Source organism: Gasterosteus aculeatus, chromosome 10 (genome assembly GCF_964276395.1).
Source record: "Gasterosteus aculeatus chromosome 10, fGasAcu3.hap1.1, whole genome shotgun sequence".
Classification (NCBI taxonomy): domain Eukaryota; kingdom Metazoa; phylum Chordata; class Actinopteri; order Perciformes; family Gasterosteidae; genus Gasterosteus; species Gasterosteus aculeatus.
The window spans coordinates 9,779,494-9,794,820 of NC_135697.1; the positions used below are offsets into that span (position 1 = coordinate 9,779,494).

Below are 15,327 nucleotides of genomic sequence, written 5' to 3' on the forward strand. Positions count from 1 at the left end.
ATCTGGCCGCCCTGTTAGTCTGCATGTATTTGTTGTCTCCCCCACGAGCCGTCCGATGGCCCTCTGGAGCTTCACGGGCCGTCAGCTACGTTGTGTGCACTTTACCCACGCTGGTTGGGGTGTGTGATGGGTTACCCACGCTGTACCGTATGCCGTATCTGGGATGTGAATGGGTAACACGAGTAACAATTGCCTGCTGCAGATGAAGAGTCATGTGCTCTCCTTCTTTCTTTCCGTCTCACTGTGCTTGCACTTTTCCCGATTCTGCACCGTGTGCATGAGACAAATTACACTCTGCCGGCTTTTTGGAAAAAAGTCCGATATTCTGTGTGCATATCGCAGATTCATCTTTCTAAAAGTTCTGGCAATTACTAACGCAGACAGCGTTACAATAAACCTCTTGAGCTGCTGAATGTTTATTTTATTCATCGTATCATCTTTTTGATTCGCTGCATGACCAATAGTGTATCCACACATCCGCATGTTACTTTACTTTACCCTCCCCTCACTCCAGGTGTGGCCACATGTTCGGGCCGGTTGAAGCGGATGATTCCCTCGTATTGAATACGCAGGAGCCGAGGCATTGTGATCTTTGACTCTAAGGAGATATTCATTGATTCATCTTATTGTCTTTGCCACGAGGGCATTATTCACGCTGATATTTGTATCCGTAAATCCTGAATTTGGATTCATTTCCAGATGTCTTTATTGAGATACTTCAATTGGAATACATTTTGTTGAGGCAGGTCAGTGAAGCACTCAGGCCTGAGCTGATTTTTCCCCTTGAGACCGGCTGCGCTGATTTGGTGGATTTTGACTGATGCTTTGAAGGAGAAAAGTGTGCCCTCAGCAGAAACCTGACTCCCTCTTCAGATGCATTGGTAATTGGCTTGAATATCATCTCACCCGTTTCAGTTATTTATCTATTTAATTATTATTATTTCAGTATTATTTGTTCATATATTTACTCAGTGGGAATGAACTACATTCAGTACGAGGTGCTTCAGCTAAACACTTGATACAGCGTGATCAAAGGGGACAACATATGTGCCATATATGTTCATAAGATTTACCACGATGTTAGACCTCATGCTTGGAGGATGTTTCATTAGTAACCAATCCTTCTAACTGACAGCCACAGGCCTGGGCAGATTTAATATAAGGAGACATGGTTGGTTTGGATGATTTGAAGTTACAGTAATGAAATAGAAGTGACAGGAATACCGTACGAACAATCATACCAACATATATTACGACGCCCGCCGGCAGCAACTCAGCGCGGCGTTTTGGAGTAGCTGCAAGTAAGCGAGAGCACCACATTCGGGAAAAACGTAAAGTTGCTTTTTGTAACTTAATTCTGCGGGGATGTTGCGTCTGCATTTTGTAAAAGCCAAACGGTCGATCGCTCCGTCTGTGCTGCGGCTCGTTTCCTGTCGTAAAGCACAACTCGCACGAAAGAAACCACCTAGAAGATGCTGCTCCAACTAATCGCCTCCTTATGGAAATCCACACAGCGCTTCAAGTTAATTGAGAGGAAAATGACAGACAGTTTAGTCAGCACATTACTCAGGTGATGAACGACCAAAATGCATTGTTTGAGTTACCCGAGTGTTTCCAAACCAACTCCTCTGCGGCTGGAACCATCCAGCGCGCATGCAGCCTGAGGGAACCGCTGAAAGCCTCATTCGGGCCGGTCCTGTTTATTCACGCTTGGTATGACGTGTCTTCCTAGATGTCTTAAAATTTACCTAAATTGTGTCTTGCCATCTGCAAACGGTGCCAGCCAGGCAGACAAAACAAATCCAGCCCGAGAAGTGGCTCTTCCACTGACTCATGTGGTGACCAAACAGGGGTTTTGCAGAAGTTTGTCTTTTCAGTTTGACGGTTTCTGGAGAATCGGGGGGAGGAGCTCATCTCACTATTTAGTTCAGTTCAGCAGAAGAGTGACTATTCTGATTGTTGTTTCAACTGATAAACTAAGTAATTCTGGATCAAAATATTCTCTGATGAAATGAAGGTTCCTAATGTGCATTAATCAAAGGGTGTCACAAAAAAGATTGAACAGTTTCAAACCCCCGTGGTTTTAGTCTGAGAGTCTTCTAAATGATGGTCAGTGAGTTGCAAGATTCACTTCTTGTTTTTCTCTAATTGTTGCATTAATTCTATTGAATTGTGAACTATGATGCAGTTCAGTATTTCTTATTTTTTTCAAGCAGCAGCTTCTGCTTTCTTGACTCACACCAAACCGCTTTAAAAGCAGCTGTCGAAAATACGTTTTATATTTATTTCACAAACCTTAGTTTGATTTTGATTAAGCACCTGGCAGGTTTTTTTTGCTTGTATTTATGTACGTGGTTTAAAATAACAAAACGTTCAGTTTGCTTTTCTGAATCAACGTCATCAGTCCCACTTCAATGACACGACATGATATATTCCTACTTTTCACCAGAACCGTGATCTTTTCCACGCTGTGGCACAGTCACAACGTTGACCTCGTGTTTGGAACTCAAGGACACGTAAATGAGGCGTGCTGGGAGGGGGGGTGGCGGCCAGGGGAGGGGGGCATATTTAGGAAACGCTCCGCGGGTCGTATTAGAGGACGGGGAACAAACAAGTAACGGTAAGTCGATCGCATTACTAAGCGCAGAGAAAGGGCACCATTGTGTGAGGGCCGGGGCAGTGGTCCAGCGTCCAGCAAGTGTTCTGTAACTTTGGGCCTGTGACATCTAGACCAGCTGGACCAGCAGCTGCCCTCCCACCGCTAATCCTTTCTGTCTGCCAGCTATTCACACGGCACCGAAGGTGCGAAGCGCTTCTGAGTGTTTGTGTGAGACTCTCGGGCCTCGCTCAGCTCCTGTTACCAAACATGTTGTCGTGCCACCGGTCACGTTGTTGTTGTTGTTGTTGTTGTGTTACTGTTTATTCCAAAGATAATCCAAACCAAAGCCATCATGTTGATGTGATGTAACAAAAGAATGAAAGTTTTTAAGGTAAGGTCATTATACTAAATACAGGAAAATACAGAACAACTCTATTTACCTACTGCTGCAATTAAAGATAAATAACATAAAACACTTATGAAAAACGGAGAGAACATAAATTATACCTTTTTATTAACATACATTTTATTAACTTTACATCCTCACTGCCTGTAATTAAATTGCTCCTGCTAAAAGAACTCTGCTCTCTTTCTAATTTTGCTGCCAACAGTTCTCCTCTGAAACTTCTCCCCAAAACCTTTTCCACTGTTTAAGTGGGACAGAGTGTGGCGGTTGCCTCATCAAGCAGCTCACTCTTTTCAACATAAATGTTCTTCGTTTGAAGTTGTACTTAATGCATCGCCCTTAGTTTATTGGAGGTAGGTCATTTTTCACATCATGGAACAGCTGCACGGGAGAATTTCACTATTATCAAGCGCTGTGTGTGTAATCAGTGTAGGGCATTTAAAGGGATGTTGACAACTTGACGTCTATTCGAGACTTCCCTCCTCTCCTGAGTCATGGAAGTGTTTATACAATCATGAAAGCACCTCCAATATAAGACCCCTTTTACCAGAATTTATGTTGTGTTTTATTCTCAAACTGAAGTGGCCATTACGTATGAGGGACATTATTATTTTTACAGTACAGTCGTCCTGTGAAGGAAGTAACGGTAATCTATTCCAGTCGTTTATATCCAACCAAAAACGAAATACTTTCACATTCAGTCGCATTAAACAACTCAGCTTGTGAACGTTGTTCTGATGCTCGTGCAAGTGACCGAATCTGACACAGCGAGCTCGTGTTCGCTGTTACAGATCAACACATCTTATCCTGCTTATGTGCGACCTTGTTTTTCTCTGTCGGTTAATCACTCAGCCTCAATTAGTCCGTTTGTTTTCGCCCTGCGGGGATTTATGAAACCCGGGAGTGTTATTTCTGTTGCGGTTGTTTTCAAATGTCTGTAACTGTGTGTTTCAGTTTTCTGCTGGTGTTCAGCTGCTTGGTGTTGTCTGTGTTCTCCACCATCCCCGACCACCAGAGGTTTGCCAACCAAGGCCTCTTCATCCTGGTACGACCTCCCTCTCTCTCTCTCTCACGTTTACATCCCTTCTTTTCTCTTTTTCCGATCAATCACCTGACCATTAGTGAACTTACACTCCGAAATAATGACAGATTGGTTCAGGGCACCTCAAACCGCCCGAATCATCTGCAAAAAAACAGAAAGTAAGACAAATACATAAGAGAGGCGTTTTAATAGAGTGTTGTAATATATCATTCCTTTTAAATGCTTTAAATTCATTTTTATGCTGTTATATAAAATATAACAACATAAAGTCGTTGCTTTGTATATTTTAGGCTTTATTTCACCAGCCAGGTCAAATGATGATGTGACATATGCTGCATAGCGTAGCACAAGTGCTGGTTATTTGAAAATGTACCTAACTTGATGCTCGCTTTGTTACTTTCTATGCTGCCGTATTCACCTTCATGTTCTCTTGATGAATACCAATGTGATGCTTTGAATATAATTATTAACTTGAATGTATTGTTGAAGGGGACAATTTTCTGTTGAGAAATTGAGACACATGCTAAACAAATGATACAGACATCCATAAAAAGTTTTATGGGTTGGTGGTGGAACATTTGTTTGAGTGATCGGCCAAAGTGTACGCTCACTTGACAGCTGCATGTCACTGACCTGTGTGTGTGTGTGTGTGTGCGTGATTTGTAGGAGTTTGTGATGATCGTGGTGTTTGGGTTGGAGTACTTCATCAGGATCTGGGCAGCTGGCTGTTGCTGCAGATACCGCGGATGGCAGGGACGGCTGAGATTTGCCAGGAAGCCTTTCTGTGTCATAGGTAGGTTTTGGTGTGTGTGTGTGTGTGTGTGTGTGTGTGTGTTTGTGTGTGTGTGTGTGAATGAGTTGGCAGTACAGTCCTGTGTGTGTTTTAGAATGCTTATTGTGTTCATCTCTTTCCTAATATCTGCACAGACTTCATAGTGTTCGTGGCTTCGCTGGCGGTGATAGCGGCCGGGACGCAGGGCAACATCTTCGCCACGTCGGCCCTGCGCAGCATGCGCTTCCTGCAGATCCTGCGGATGGTTCGTATGGACCGTCGGGGAGGCACCTGGAAACTACTGGGCTCAGTGGTTTATGCTCACAGCAAGGTAGGAGTGACCTGACAAACGTAGGCCTCCTTTAGCACGTGCTGCACCACGAAGACACACTTTCTTAAGTTTGCATTACATTCTTAATGGCCACGTTTAGAGACACTGGTCAGGAATCATAGAGAAGGTATGATGAGTCATTATAACCACATACTGTCCATCTGGGATTTTTTATTAAAAAGCTGACGATGATGGTCATAATGGTTGCTAATGGGATGAATAACTTGAACATGTGGTGCATTAACTGATGACCAGCTGTAACCTGATTACTTTCACTGCCCTCAAACACCAAACTCTCCCTTTGCTGCATTTTGGGTAATTAGTTGGTGTTTTTTGTGGTGGCCTCACACCTGACAGCTGACCCCCTCCGGTCAGCTGCAGAACTTAGTAAGAGCGACGGTGGTGGTGAAGATGATGATGATGATGATGAATTGATGTGTCAGCGGTCTCAGCAGATCTGTGCAGCCGAGTCAAAGTAGATTTGCAAATGTGATGATGACGGGAGACTTTAACCAATAATGATGATAGTGATACGGTAATGACGGCAGCGATAATTATGATGGTGGATATGCTGTTGTTGCTGGCAGTATGATGACAGGTGATGTATTCCTCCTCTCTGTGTCCCTCTCAGGAGTTGATCACCGCCTGGTACATCGGTTTCCTGGTCCTGATCTTTGCCTCCTTTCTGGTGTACCTGGCTGAGAAAGACATCAACTCAGACTTCAACACCTACGCAGACTCCCTCTGGTGGGGGACCGTGAGTACTGCACGTCACACTCGGGCTGACGAGGGTCGTCAACACTGTATCATTAACATAAAGTGATGTCCGACAGGCAAAGATTATACAGACATGCAAGTCATGTGTGTAAGACATCTGGGAATAGTATGACTAAAAATAACAATGTAGATTGCATCTTTGGTTTTGATACACTCTCAAAACACAAAATATTCCCGTAGAATGACAATGATACAAAGCGCAGGTTTCTAGTTGTAGCTGTAGTTTTCCACACAGGCCGACAAAATGTCTTCGTCCACCCAGATTACCCTAACAACCATCGGCTACGGTGACAAGACGCCTCGTACTTGGCAGGGACGGCTCCTCGCCGCCGGCTTCGCTCTCCTGGGAGTCTCCTTCTTTGCCCTGCCTGCTGTAAGTCCCCTGTATGTCCACATCCATACGTCTACTCACAGCCCTGTCAGTGCCCCCCCCCCCCCCCCCCCCCCCCCCCACCCTCCCGACGACCTCTCGCTCCCCTGACTTGGATTTGACCTCTGACCCCCCAGGGAATTCTGGGGTCAGGCTTTGCCTTGAAGGTTCAGGAGCAGCATCGACAGAAGCACTTTGAGAAGAGGAGGATGCCCGCCGCCAACCTGATACAGGTAACCGGCGCGGTGACTCTTTTGTTCTGTGGTGATATGGGAATCGCTCTAACGCGCTCCACTGTGTTTCCGCCTCTTCAGGCTGCGTGGCGTCTCTACTCTACGGATGCCAAACACTCCTATTTGACAGCTACATGGTACTTCTACGACAGCATGTTGCCTTCCTTCAGGTGAGCATCCGTCTACATGCTCAGAGCTGAGTGGACTCAACCGTGAGAATTAGGCCGTTGTCTTTGGTCAATTGTTTTTGACGTGTCGTGTGTAATAAATGCAGACGGTGATTTGAGAGCAGCATCGCAACAGTGAATTCTGAATAATCAATGGTGGTTTTGTCGTTGCTGCGCATACATTTGTTATATTATTCAAACTCGCAACACGTATCAGACATGCGACCTTATAGCCTTAAAAGACCCATTCAGATAAGTCTGGGCAGTGGTAGTAGTAGGGAACAAAATGTCCAGTGCTTGAATTTGTGTGTCTAAGGAACGTACCGACCAACTGTGGAATAAGCCAGTCGGTTTTGCAGGCTGTCGAGATAAGCAAACATATATATATATTCAACCAGGCTTTTTGATTCGGCTCCACGTGCTATTTCACTTGCAGTCTCATTCGAATACACATCCTACGTACATCGGCTTGAGGACTGCCTTTGCAAAGGTGCACTGAAACACAGCCGTTCAGATAGAGCAAAGCATTACATTCTAGTAAAAGCAAAAACAATATTAACCTGAAAATGAGCATGATATGTCCCCTTTAAGTAAAATGGGATGTTTTTTCCCCAAATTTATAAATGATCATTCTTAATTTATTCTGGGCCGAGCCGTGATTCTGCCACCATTATCCAATTTGATTTTCATTACGTTCGTTGTACGTAGTGGTTTTGTATATTTTGCATTCATCTATTAATTTGACTAATTTGTGTTTGCTTAAAAGGAGGGGAACATGAGAAGCTCACATTGCATTGTTTGGAATAAAAGTCTTCACACACGTTATATTTCTCAATCATTCCTCTTCTTTTGAGCATTTGGACCATCGATTTGGCCTTTTTGTGTGTTTTTTCATATTTTGTTGTTTCTTTTTGTACATTTGTCATTTGTTTTGTTTTGTTTTGTTTATTTGTGCACGTGGGGGTGTCAGAGAACTGACGCTACTGTTCAGTCACCTCCAGCGACAGCGTAACACCAAGAAGGTCCTCCCCAGCTCCTACCACACGCTGCTGTCTGGGCTGCGGCCCTACAGCCTCCCCTACCTGTCAGGGGACAGGTACGCACCCCGCCACCTCTTACAGCCTCACGGCACACACAGACAGGTGGCCCAACGGCACTCGTGCCCCCTCCACTCGTGCACACAGACACCCAAACCCACTCAACACCGTAACAACAGGGACCCACAGAAGAATACATTCAACAGGTGCACAGAGGGAATAAACGTTGACTTGCTTCTCGAGCTTTCTGCACGGATGAATTGTGTAACTAACAATGTTTCACTAATGCTGATTTGCGACCACTGTGTTGCAGGCTCTCCCCCCCTCCCTCCCTCCCTCCCTTTTACTTGTTTGCATCTGTGTCTGCTAAGCTCGAACTCTTCTCCGCCGCCTCCCGCTGTTCACTCACTGGTTGCCTCTTCCTGTCTTCCTCTTTCTTTCCCTTTATTTCCATTGTGTCTTTTCTATGCCATCCATCCTCCATCTGTTCTCAGGAAGGCAGAAGTCCCATGCAGGTTTGTTCTCCAAGTCATGAGCTGTGCTTGTCTGTTAATGGGTATTTATTGTTGAGTGGATTTGCGGCGTTGGATTCATAAACTCTTTAGCATGAACCTGAAACGAAAACCAGGATAACAAAGGGCTGATTGTGTCAATTGGATCAGACTTGTGCATGCAGACGTTTAGAGAAGAACCGGAATAATTCAAGTTTAGCCAGTAGGAAAATGTCTTTGATCTGACGAGCTGCTGTCACACCATCATGTTTACCAGCCTCTTGATGAATATACTCTGCTGAAACGTGACCCACTGCCCTTGCATGACCCCAGCTGCGGTTTAAATCCCGCCTCTTCACTTCTCACCGCCTCTGTCGCCATAATCCAAAACTGCCTTACACGAGAACATTATTCGGTGTTCGGTAAAGTAACGAGATCCGGAAGGAAAGGGGGCGTTGGGATTATTGAGATCTCACATTTCCCCCCCGCACCTCATCTCCTCTCCCCGGCTTCCTCCTTTCCACCACTTTATCCTCACGTTGACCACGTACCCAGGTCATGTACCAGAACCTCCCCCGCCCCCTTCTTCCTCCCCTCTCATCCCCTCACCCTCTCTCCCTCTGCCTTGTGTGTTTTCTCAGTCAACTCCTTTCTAAAAAACGGGGTTTCTTCCGGATTCACGCCGGCCGCAAGCAGAGGTATCCATGGCAACAAACTTGTGCACGCGGCACGCTGGAAATCGATGACACTACTCATAGTCATTGAACGCACATCCTATACACTTTGCCTGAAACACTTAAACATTTGTGGACTATTGCAGCGGCTTTCAAATTATTTTTCTTACTTTTCAACCGCATCCTGCACTTATCAATCAAAAACTTAAAACAGGCGTTCGGCGCTGTACTCTGGTGCACAAATACTTGAGTGAATCCTCCGCTATCTCCAGCAAAGCCTTTACTGCTGTAGAAATGAGGGCTGATTTTGTTTGGTTTGGCTTGAAAGTCAGGATTCACCATCACCAACGGAAGTCCTCAATGGTGTATGTCAATGTGACAAAAACATCTGTTCCCAGTTAACTAACGTCCGATGAATTGCCACGTTCTTGGCTGGCTTTCTGTTTTCAATACAATCCTTTGGCTCATTCGTAGTGGCTTCTTGGAGAGAAGGCTTAAATGATTCAGCATGCTTTCACATTTCAGATTATCCATGAACCTTTCAGTAAAATTTGTGCCGTATTTTTAAAAGGTTTTTAAGTGCAAAAATGTTTTTGTTTGCATGCAACCGTTTTTTTTTGGCAAGATTCAGCTCGTCGTCCTGAATTCATCCAAATTCATTTGCTCGCGCTGCATGCAAAGCTTTTTCACAATATCCTCACCTCCAGTCTACTTGCAACATTTCAGCTTGCTTGTATAAAATGCTACTACCACTAACACCCCCCCCCCTCCCCCAATAACTATTTAAATTTTAATTTAAATGGCCAGCTGACACACACGCACGACAAAGAGTATATCATCGCAAACATGTGGGAGTGAACAACCGGGCTGGAATGGCTCTGTGGTGCATGATGTTCGCCTCGCCGTATGGATCCGTGACAACGTGTGACATGGAAAGAGGCTACGGAAAAACAGCAGTGTTCTCAAGAGGAGCCAATCTGCTGGAGAGAATTGGTGCCAAATAGCCTTCCTCCTGTAAATGGATGACATCACATACCAGCCGTCATTGGGCCGGTTGTGAGTGGTACAGAGTACTTAATGAGAAGCACTTTCTGCGCGGCTGCACTTTGAAGCTGATGTTTTTCATGCTTTTTCACTCCGTTGAAGGGATTAAGAAAGCGTGTCCTTTATTGTGATGGTGAGTGAAATATTTTCCGCCGGTCCAGCACTACTGGAATCGGGTTTCAATCGGACTTTGCTGAATCAGGTGCTTTGATAGGCAGATTAAATTAGCAAATCTGCAGGGCCGAATCATTTTTGCAATATTGCGTGTCCCTGTGGTCACACGGCCTTCCGGATAAGTCAGCTAGTCTGTCCTTGGTTGACATTTAATATAGATGTCTGTTTGTGTCCCTATTTTGAGTGTTGGTTTCTCTGATTTTTGTAAAAGTCGGGGCCATGTTTTGTTGTGTCACTTTAACTAACTCTTTTCTAACAGCCGTTCTGCTGCTGCACTAAACTAACAGCTTAGTTTTCCATAAAGGTCAAAGGCATGGACATTGTGATCATTGCGAAGAACCTATACTGATCCAAAAATTAACATTACAAACCCCTACAGATGTTTGACCATCTCATCTTCACTATCAGCAGTAAAATGGGCTTCCGGGATCGGATCAGGATGAACAATTCCCGATCCTCCCAAACCATTAGGAGCAAGGGGTCACCGCTGCCCCCGAGCTCCGGTGTCCGAGGCTCCCCCAGCCAGGAGAACGTCCCCGAGGCCATCAGCCCGGGGAAGGTCCAGAAGAGCTGGAGCTTCAACGACCGCACGCGCTTTCGCACCTCCCTCCGCCTTAAAACGCGCCCTCCTGTCGATGGTAGTCAACGCACACAAAGCCCACACACTTTACGACACTTCCCAAGGGTGTTCCCTGCATGATCATGTTTCTCCTTCTGTCCCGGCTCAGTGGAGGGGGTCGGGGAGGACAGTGTAGAAGACAAACCGTATTGTGATGTGTCCATGGAGGAGGTAATCCCGGCAGTGAAGACACTCATTCGGGCTGTAAGGTGAGTGCTGCCATCAACAGTTATGTTAGTTATACCTGCCATAACGTTTCTTAGTTTGGTCACTAAAATTAAATATTATATTAAAAAATATAAACAGTTGAGACCTTCTATTAAAATTGTAGTTTATTTGAAATAATTGAATAATATATTATCAATATCTCAAAGAAGAGCATTTAAACATGGGCGCTTCTTCCCGGTATTTGACTGCTTGCAATATTTGTTGCACCTGTTTGGGTTTCCGTCCGACGTGAGCAGATTCGGCTGATGAGGTAGAAATCTTAGGAGAGGTAACCGAGCCCTCCTGCAGGCTTAGTTCCCTCGGGCGACCTTGTGGCTCAGCAAGCGCCGCTCATTCAGACCAGACAGGTGGCGTGTCACGCATACGGGCTGGATGGATCTTTGCCGGTCTGGATGTTGATTGCCACCATTGCGTCACCTCGTTTGCAAGCTTTGATGCAATGACACATTAGTATGTCCGTCATGTCCTTACACAATGTGGGCTTAAACACTTTGGATGAATTCAGCGTACATTCATGAAGAGAAGCAGAAGCTCTGCACACGTAAACCTGGTACTCATAAATCATGCACGGTGAGGGAAGATATGCTCTGTTTGCAAATCTATGCCACAATTTAAATAATGAATAATGACTCATATGCAAAATGAGAAAATAAACAAGTTACCGTTCTGTGCTTCAGCTTTCCCATTTGGTTTACAACAATATCATAAATACAGCCTCTCCCAACCCTACGCATACCAACACACATCTACCAGCACACATACACTCCCTCCCAGAGTAGTAGCGTATATTTTTTTTACCAATGGTGGCAGGAAAAAAACCCTACAATTGGTAGCAAACATCTGGTGTTGTGGCCACGCTGGTCCTCAGTGAGGTTTAGGCCTTTATTAACTGTCTTCTGGGTCCCTGATGTCGATCTGATCCCTCAAAGCATTTCTCATAGTAGCAATATGCTGTGTGTGTGTGTGTGTGTGGTTCCAGATGCTCTCTAGAATGAAGAAGGGTATCTGTGTTGCCCTCAGCATAAGTCACCGAGGTCCTCCAGCATGCAGCTGTACCCAAAATATATTTTTTAAACTTTTTACAGCATCAGAATCATCATCATCCCTCCCTCTGGTGGAGACTGAAAGAACATTTTAGAACTGAAGCTGTTATATTGATCTGTGTCTGTCTTTTCAAGCCATCATCCCTCGTAGGAAGTTGCAGTTCCTCTGCAGCCTCATTCATTCAGAGAGTTTGTTTCTGTGCACATGTTGAGTGCACATGAAGAAAAACACACCAAAGAAATCAGAGCTATCCCTTTAACCGAACGTCTCTTCTTTGTGGACCCGGCAGGTTCTGTAGATATTTTCGGGCCTGATATAATCGCTTGCTGTCATTAACATGCCACTGAGGGTATAATATGACTTCGCCTCACGTTTTGCACTTGACTCAGCAGATATCTCTGACCTCAGCTGCTCTGTGCTGCAGACAATAGAAGGGAGGGAGTTCCTATAGATAGTTCAGGTGTGTAAACAGCTGGTGCTCCACCGTGGTCACACACACACACACACACACACACACACACACACACACACACACACACACACACACACACACACACACACACACATGCATTCGCCTCGGCGAGTTCCATGATTGATGTTCGTGAAACACAGAATTTCGCATGCAGGCCTTAGTGCTGAGGCTTCACTTTGAAAAGGGCACACATGGTTTATCAGTGCCTGGTTGCCCAGATAAATGTGTACAGTGTTCTGTTTATATACGGAGGGAGAGAAGAAGAAGAAGAAGAATGGGAGGATGGGAAACCGATGTTTTTTGTACTTTTGTTGCGTTGTATACTTCTCTGTAGGAATGATTGAATGCACATACTGTATGCTTGTTTAGGTGTTTTTCTTAGCAGGTAGGTGAAGAATGAGCCCCTGCGCTGCCCCCCCCCAACCCTCCCTTCCAGCCCCTTTTGACCCATAGGATCGCTGTCAGCATAACATTTACCGTTAAGGCGCAGATTAAACCCTGACATCGGAGACCATCAGTGATCCACCTTTGCTGAATTGCAAAAAATATTTGCACAAGCCACGCAAGCACTTTGGTGCAGATATGACACTTCCTGTCCCCCAATTTATTGATGTGTTTTTTTACGTCTCAACTTCCTTACATTAGGAAGGCATAATATGCCTTGGTGAGCCTTGCTAGCTGTATTGTACTACTGCTGATGGCTGTTGTACTACAGGTGCATGTAGTACTACTGCTGATGGCTGTTGTACTACAGGTGCATGTACGATGCCACTCCATTGACCAAGGAAAAGAGTCTGTGTTTGAAAAAGACCCTTGGAGGATACAAATCAAACCCTCCCCCTCTTTTTTTTTTTTTTACCCACACCTGAGACCCACCCTGGCTAAAGAAAAATGCATCTACCAGCAAAATGAGAATAAGACCGCCTGCAAAAATACCCCATATGCTGGAGTCATCAAGAAACCGAGTGCTGTGTGAGGAGAAGAGTGCGCTGACGGCTGTTATAGCGCCAGCAGGAGACCGCCACCCCCCCCTCGGTCCACTACCCCTTCCCCGTCACACCTTCTTTCCTTCTTTGTTGCCGCACGGGTTGCCGCACGGGTCACCACACAAAACCGTGCGCCGTAAGTGACTGCTGCAAGTGCAAGCGCTGCAGACCTCAACAAAGGTTGCGATGATTATTTCAGAAACTGACCCCACTGTTAAGTTCAGATTTTACTCTGTGTGTGCGTGTGTACAGTTGTGTACACAGATAGGTGTGTGTGTGTGTGTGTGTGTGAGTGAGTGTGACGTTGCCTCAGAACAGCTGAGTGCTCCTGATCTCTTCTGCTTCCCAGACCTTTGATGTGATTCCTTTTCTTTCTTCCTGTGAAGGAAAGTGGGAGTGTCGTAGTGGATTTAGTCCTCTGGTTGTGTGAGATAAAAAATAAATAAAATAAAATCCCCGCTTCATTGCCCTTTCACTCGCTCCCACTCCTCCTTCTCCCCCAGCGGACTAGTAGCACAGTCCTTCACCTGCTGGGGTGACAGCTGCAGCGTGCACGTTTTTGTCCCGCGTACATTTGGTGATTCCAGTGCGTCTGCGGAGCATCTCCCAGCTGCCTATCGCCTAAGTGATAAGAAGGGAAATGAATCTCCCACCCGACGCAAAAACGCCGACATAAGAACTCGTACTCCCATACCATTATCTCTTGCACATCCTCCGCTCCATACAGCACCACGCCCAGCCAGACATACTCCGGCGGAAGGGGACATCAGCGGCATGTTTGCTGGGTAGTGTACATTCCTCGGTGTGTCTCCCCCACATTGAGACGTGGGTTGTGCGCTGGGAGAAGGAGCAGCTGTGGCACCAACATGGCTGTCAAACAGAGCAAGAGACTGTTGCTTCTCTCTTTTTATTTTTCATTCATGCTAATTGCTGAAACAGCAAACACTGAGCAGCAACGGCCTGTGTGCGTTGTGTCATCGCCACAACACATTCACGTTGTCGAGCAGGCGGGCGACTCTGCTCTCTTTATGGGGGCTGCTGGCGGATGATAAGGTCACTCCGATGGTAATTAATCATGTTACTTTCAGGCGTCTCCCGCGTCGGTCGTCCTGCTCCTGCGTTCTTCAAAGGTTTACTGCGCGTCCACACGCGTGGGCGAACAGTAAACCTTTAAAGGTGTTCGGAGGAGTGATAACAGTGAGTGTTCCGTGTGCCGTGTAGGATCCTAAAGTTCCTCGTGGCCAAGAGGAAGTTCAAGGAGACGCTGCGTCCCTACGATGTGAAGGACGTCATAGAGCAGTACTCTGCTGGACACCTGGACATGCTGGGCCGCATCAAGAGCCTGCAGATGCGGTACGTTTCACGCAAGACATTGTATAAATCAGAAATGGTTTAAATCCTATAAGGAAAAAACGGTTGAAAAGATAACATTCCTCTATGATAATAGACAACTCTATTCTGTCTTCAGTATATTCATGGCAATATGTTTTCTTTTGTGTGAAAGGGTGGATCAGATAATTGGGCGAGGAGCCGTTCAGCCCGATAAGAAAGCGCGTACTGAAAAGGGAGAGAAAACTCCTCCGGAACTGGACCCACTGGATGAGCTGAGCATGATGGGCCGCGTTGTTAAGGTGGAGAAACAGGTAACAGAGGAAGAGTTCAAGTTATGTCGCAGTTATGTTTTTAAACATAAGATAAAACCAGAGATAAGAGGCGGTGTTGCCATTCATTTACTGTGTATACAACATTACGAATGGACATAAGGAGGAAAAAAACAGAAGCCAGTAATAGAAAATTAAAAAAAATATATATATATAATATTCAGGTAGTATTAATAGTTGCAAACAATTTAAAGGTGCAG

At 45.5% G+C, this 15,327-nt stretch overlaps 1 protein-coding gene across 8 annotated transcripts in view; it reads left to right on the forward strand.

Moving 5' to 3' along the window:
* The window catches only part of kcnq4 (potassium voltage-gated channel subfamily Q member 4), a 35,281-nt gene that overhangs the window by 16,898 nt on the left and 3,056 nt on the right, over positions 1 to 15,327 (forward strand). For 2 of the 8 annotated variants that reach the window (XM_078081608.1, XM_078081610.1), the window contains exons 2-15: positions 3,960 to 4,050; positions 4,714 to 4,840; positions 4,975 to 5,150; positions 5,782 to 5,907; positions 6,190 to 6,300; positions 6,435 to 6,530; positions 6,612 to 6,700; positions 7,668 to 7,793; positions 8,229 to 8,249; positions 8,867 to 8,923; positions 10,526 to 10,755; positions 10,846 to 10,945; positions 14,688 to 14,819; positions 14,971 to 15,109. In XM_078081608.1, coding sequence (XP_077937734.1) covers positions 3,960 to 4,050; positions 4,714 to 4,840; positions 4,975 to 5,150; positions 5,782 to 5,907; positions 6,190 to 6,300; positions 6,435 to 6,530; positions 6,612 to 6,700; positions 7,668 to 7,793; positions 8,229 to 8,249; positions 8,867 to 8,923; positions 10,526 to 10,755; positions 10,846 to 10,945; positions 14,688 to 14,819; positions 14,971 to 15,109 — 1,621 coding nt within the window. The remainder of the gene's footprint in view (positions 1 to 3,959; positions 4,051 to 4,713; positions 4,841 to 4,974; positions 5,151 to 5,781; positions 5,908 to 6,189; positions 6,301 to 6,434; positions 6,531 to 6,611; positions 6,701 to 7,667; positions 7,794 to 8,228; positions 8,250 to 8,866; positions 8,924 to 10,525; positions 10,756 to 10,845; positions 10,946 to 14,687; positions 14,820 to 14,970; positions 15,110 to 15,327) is intronic. The other 6 variants (XM_078081612.1, XM_078081613.1, XM_078081614.1 and 3 more) reach the window with 4 other exon arrangements.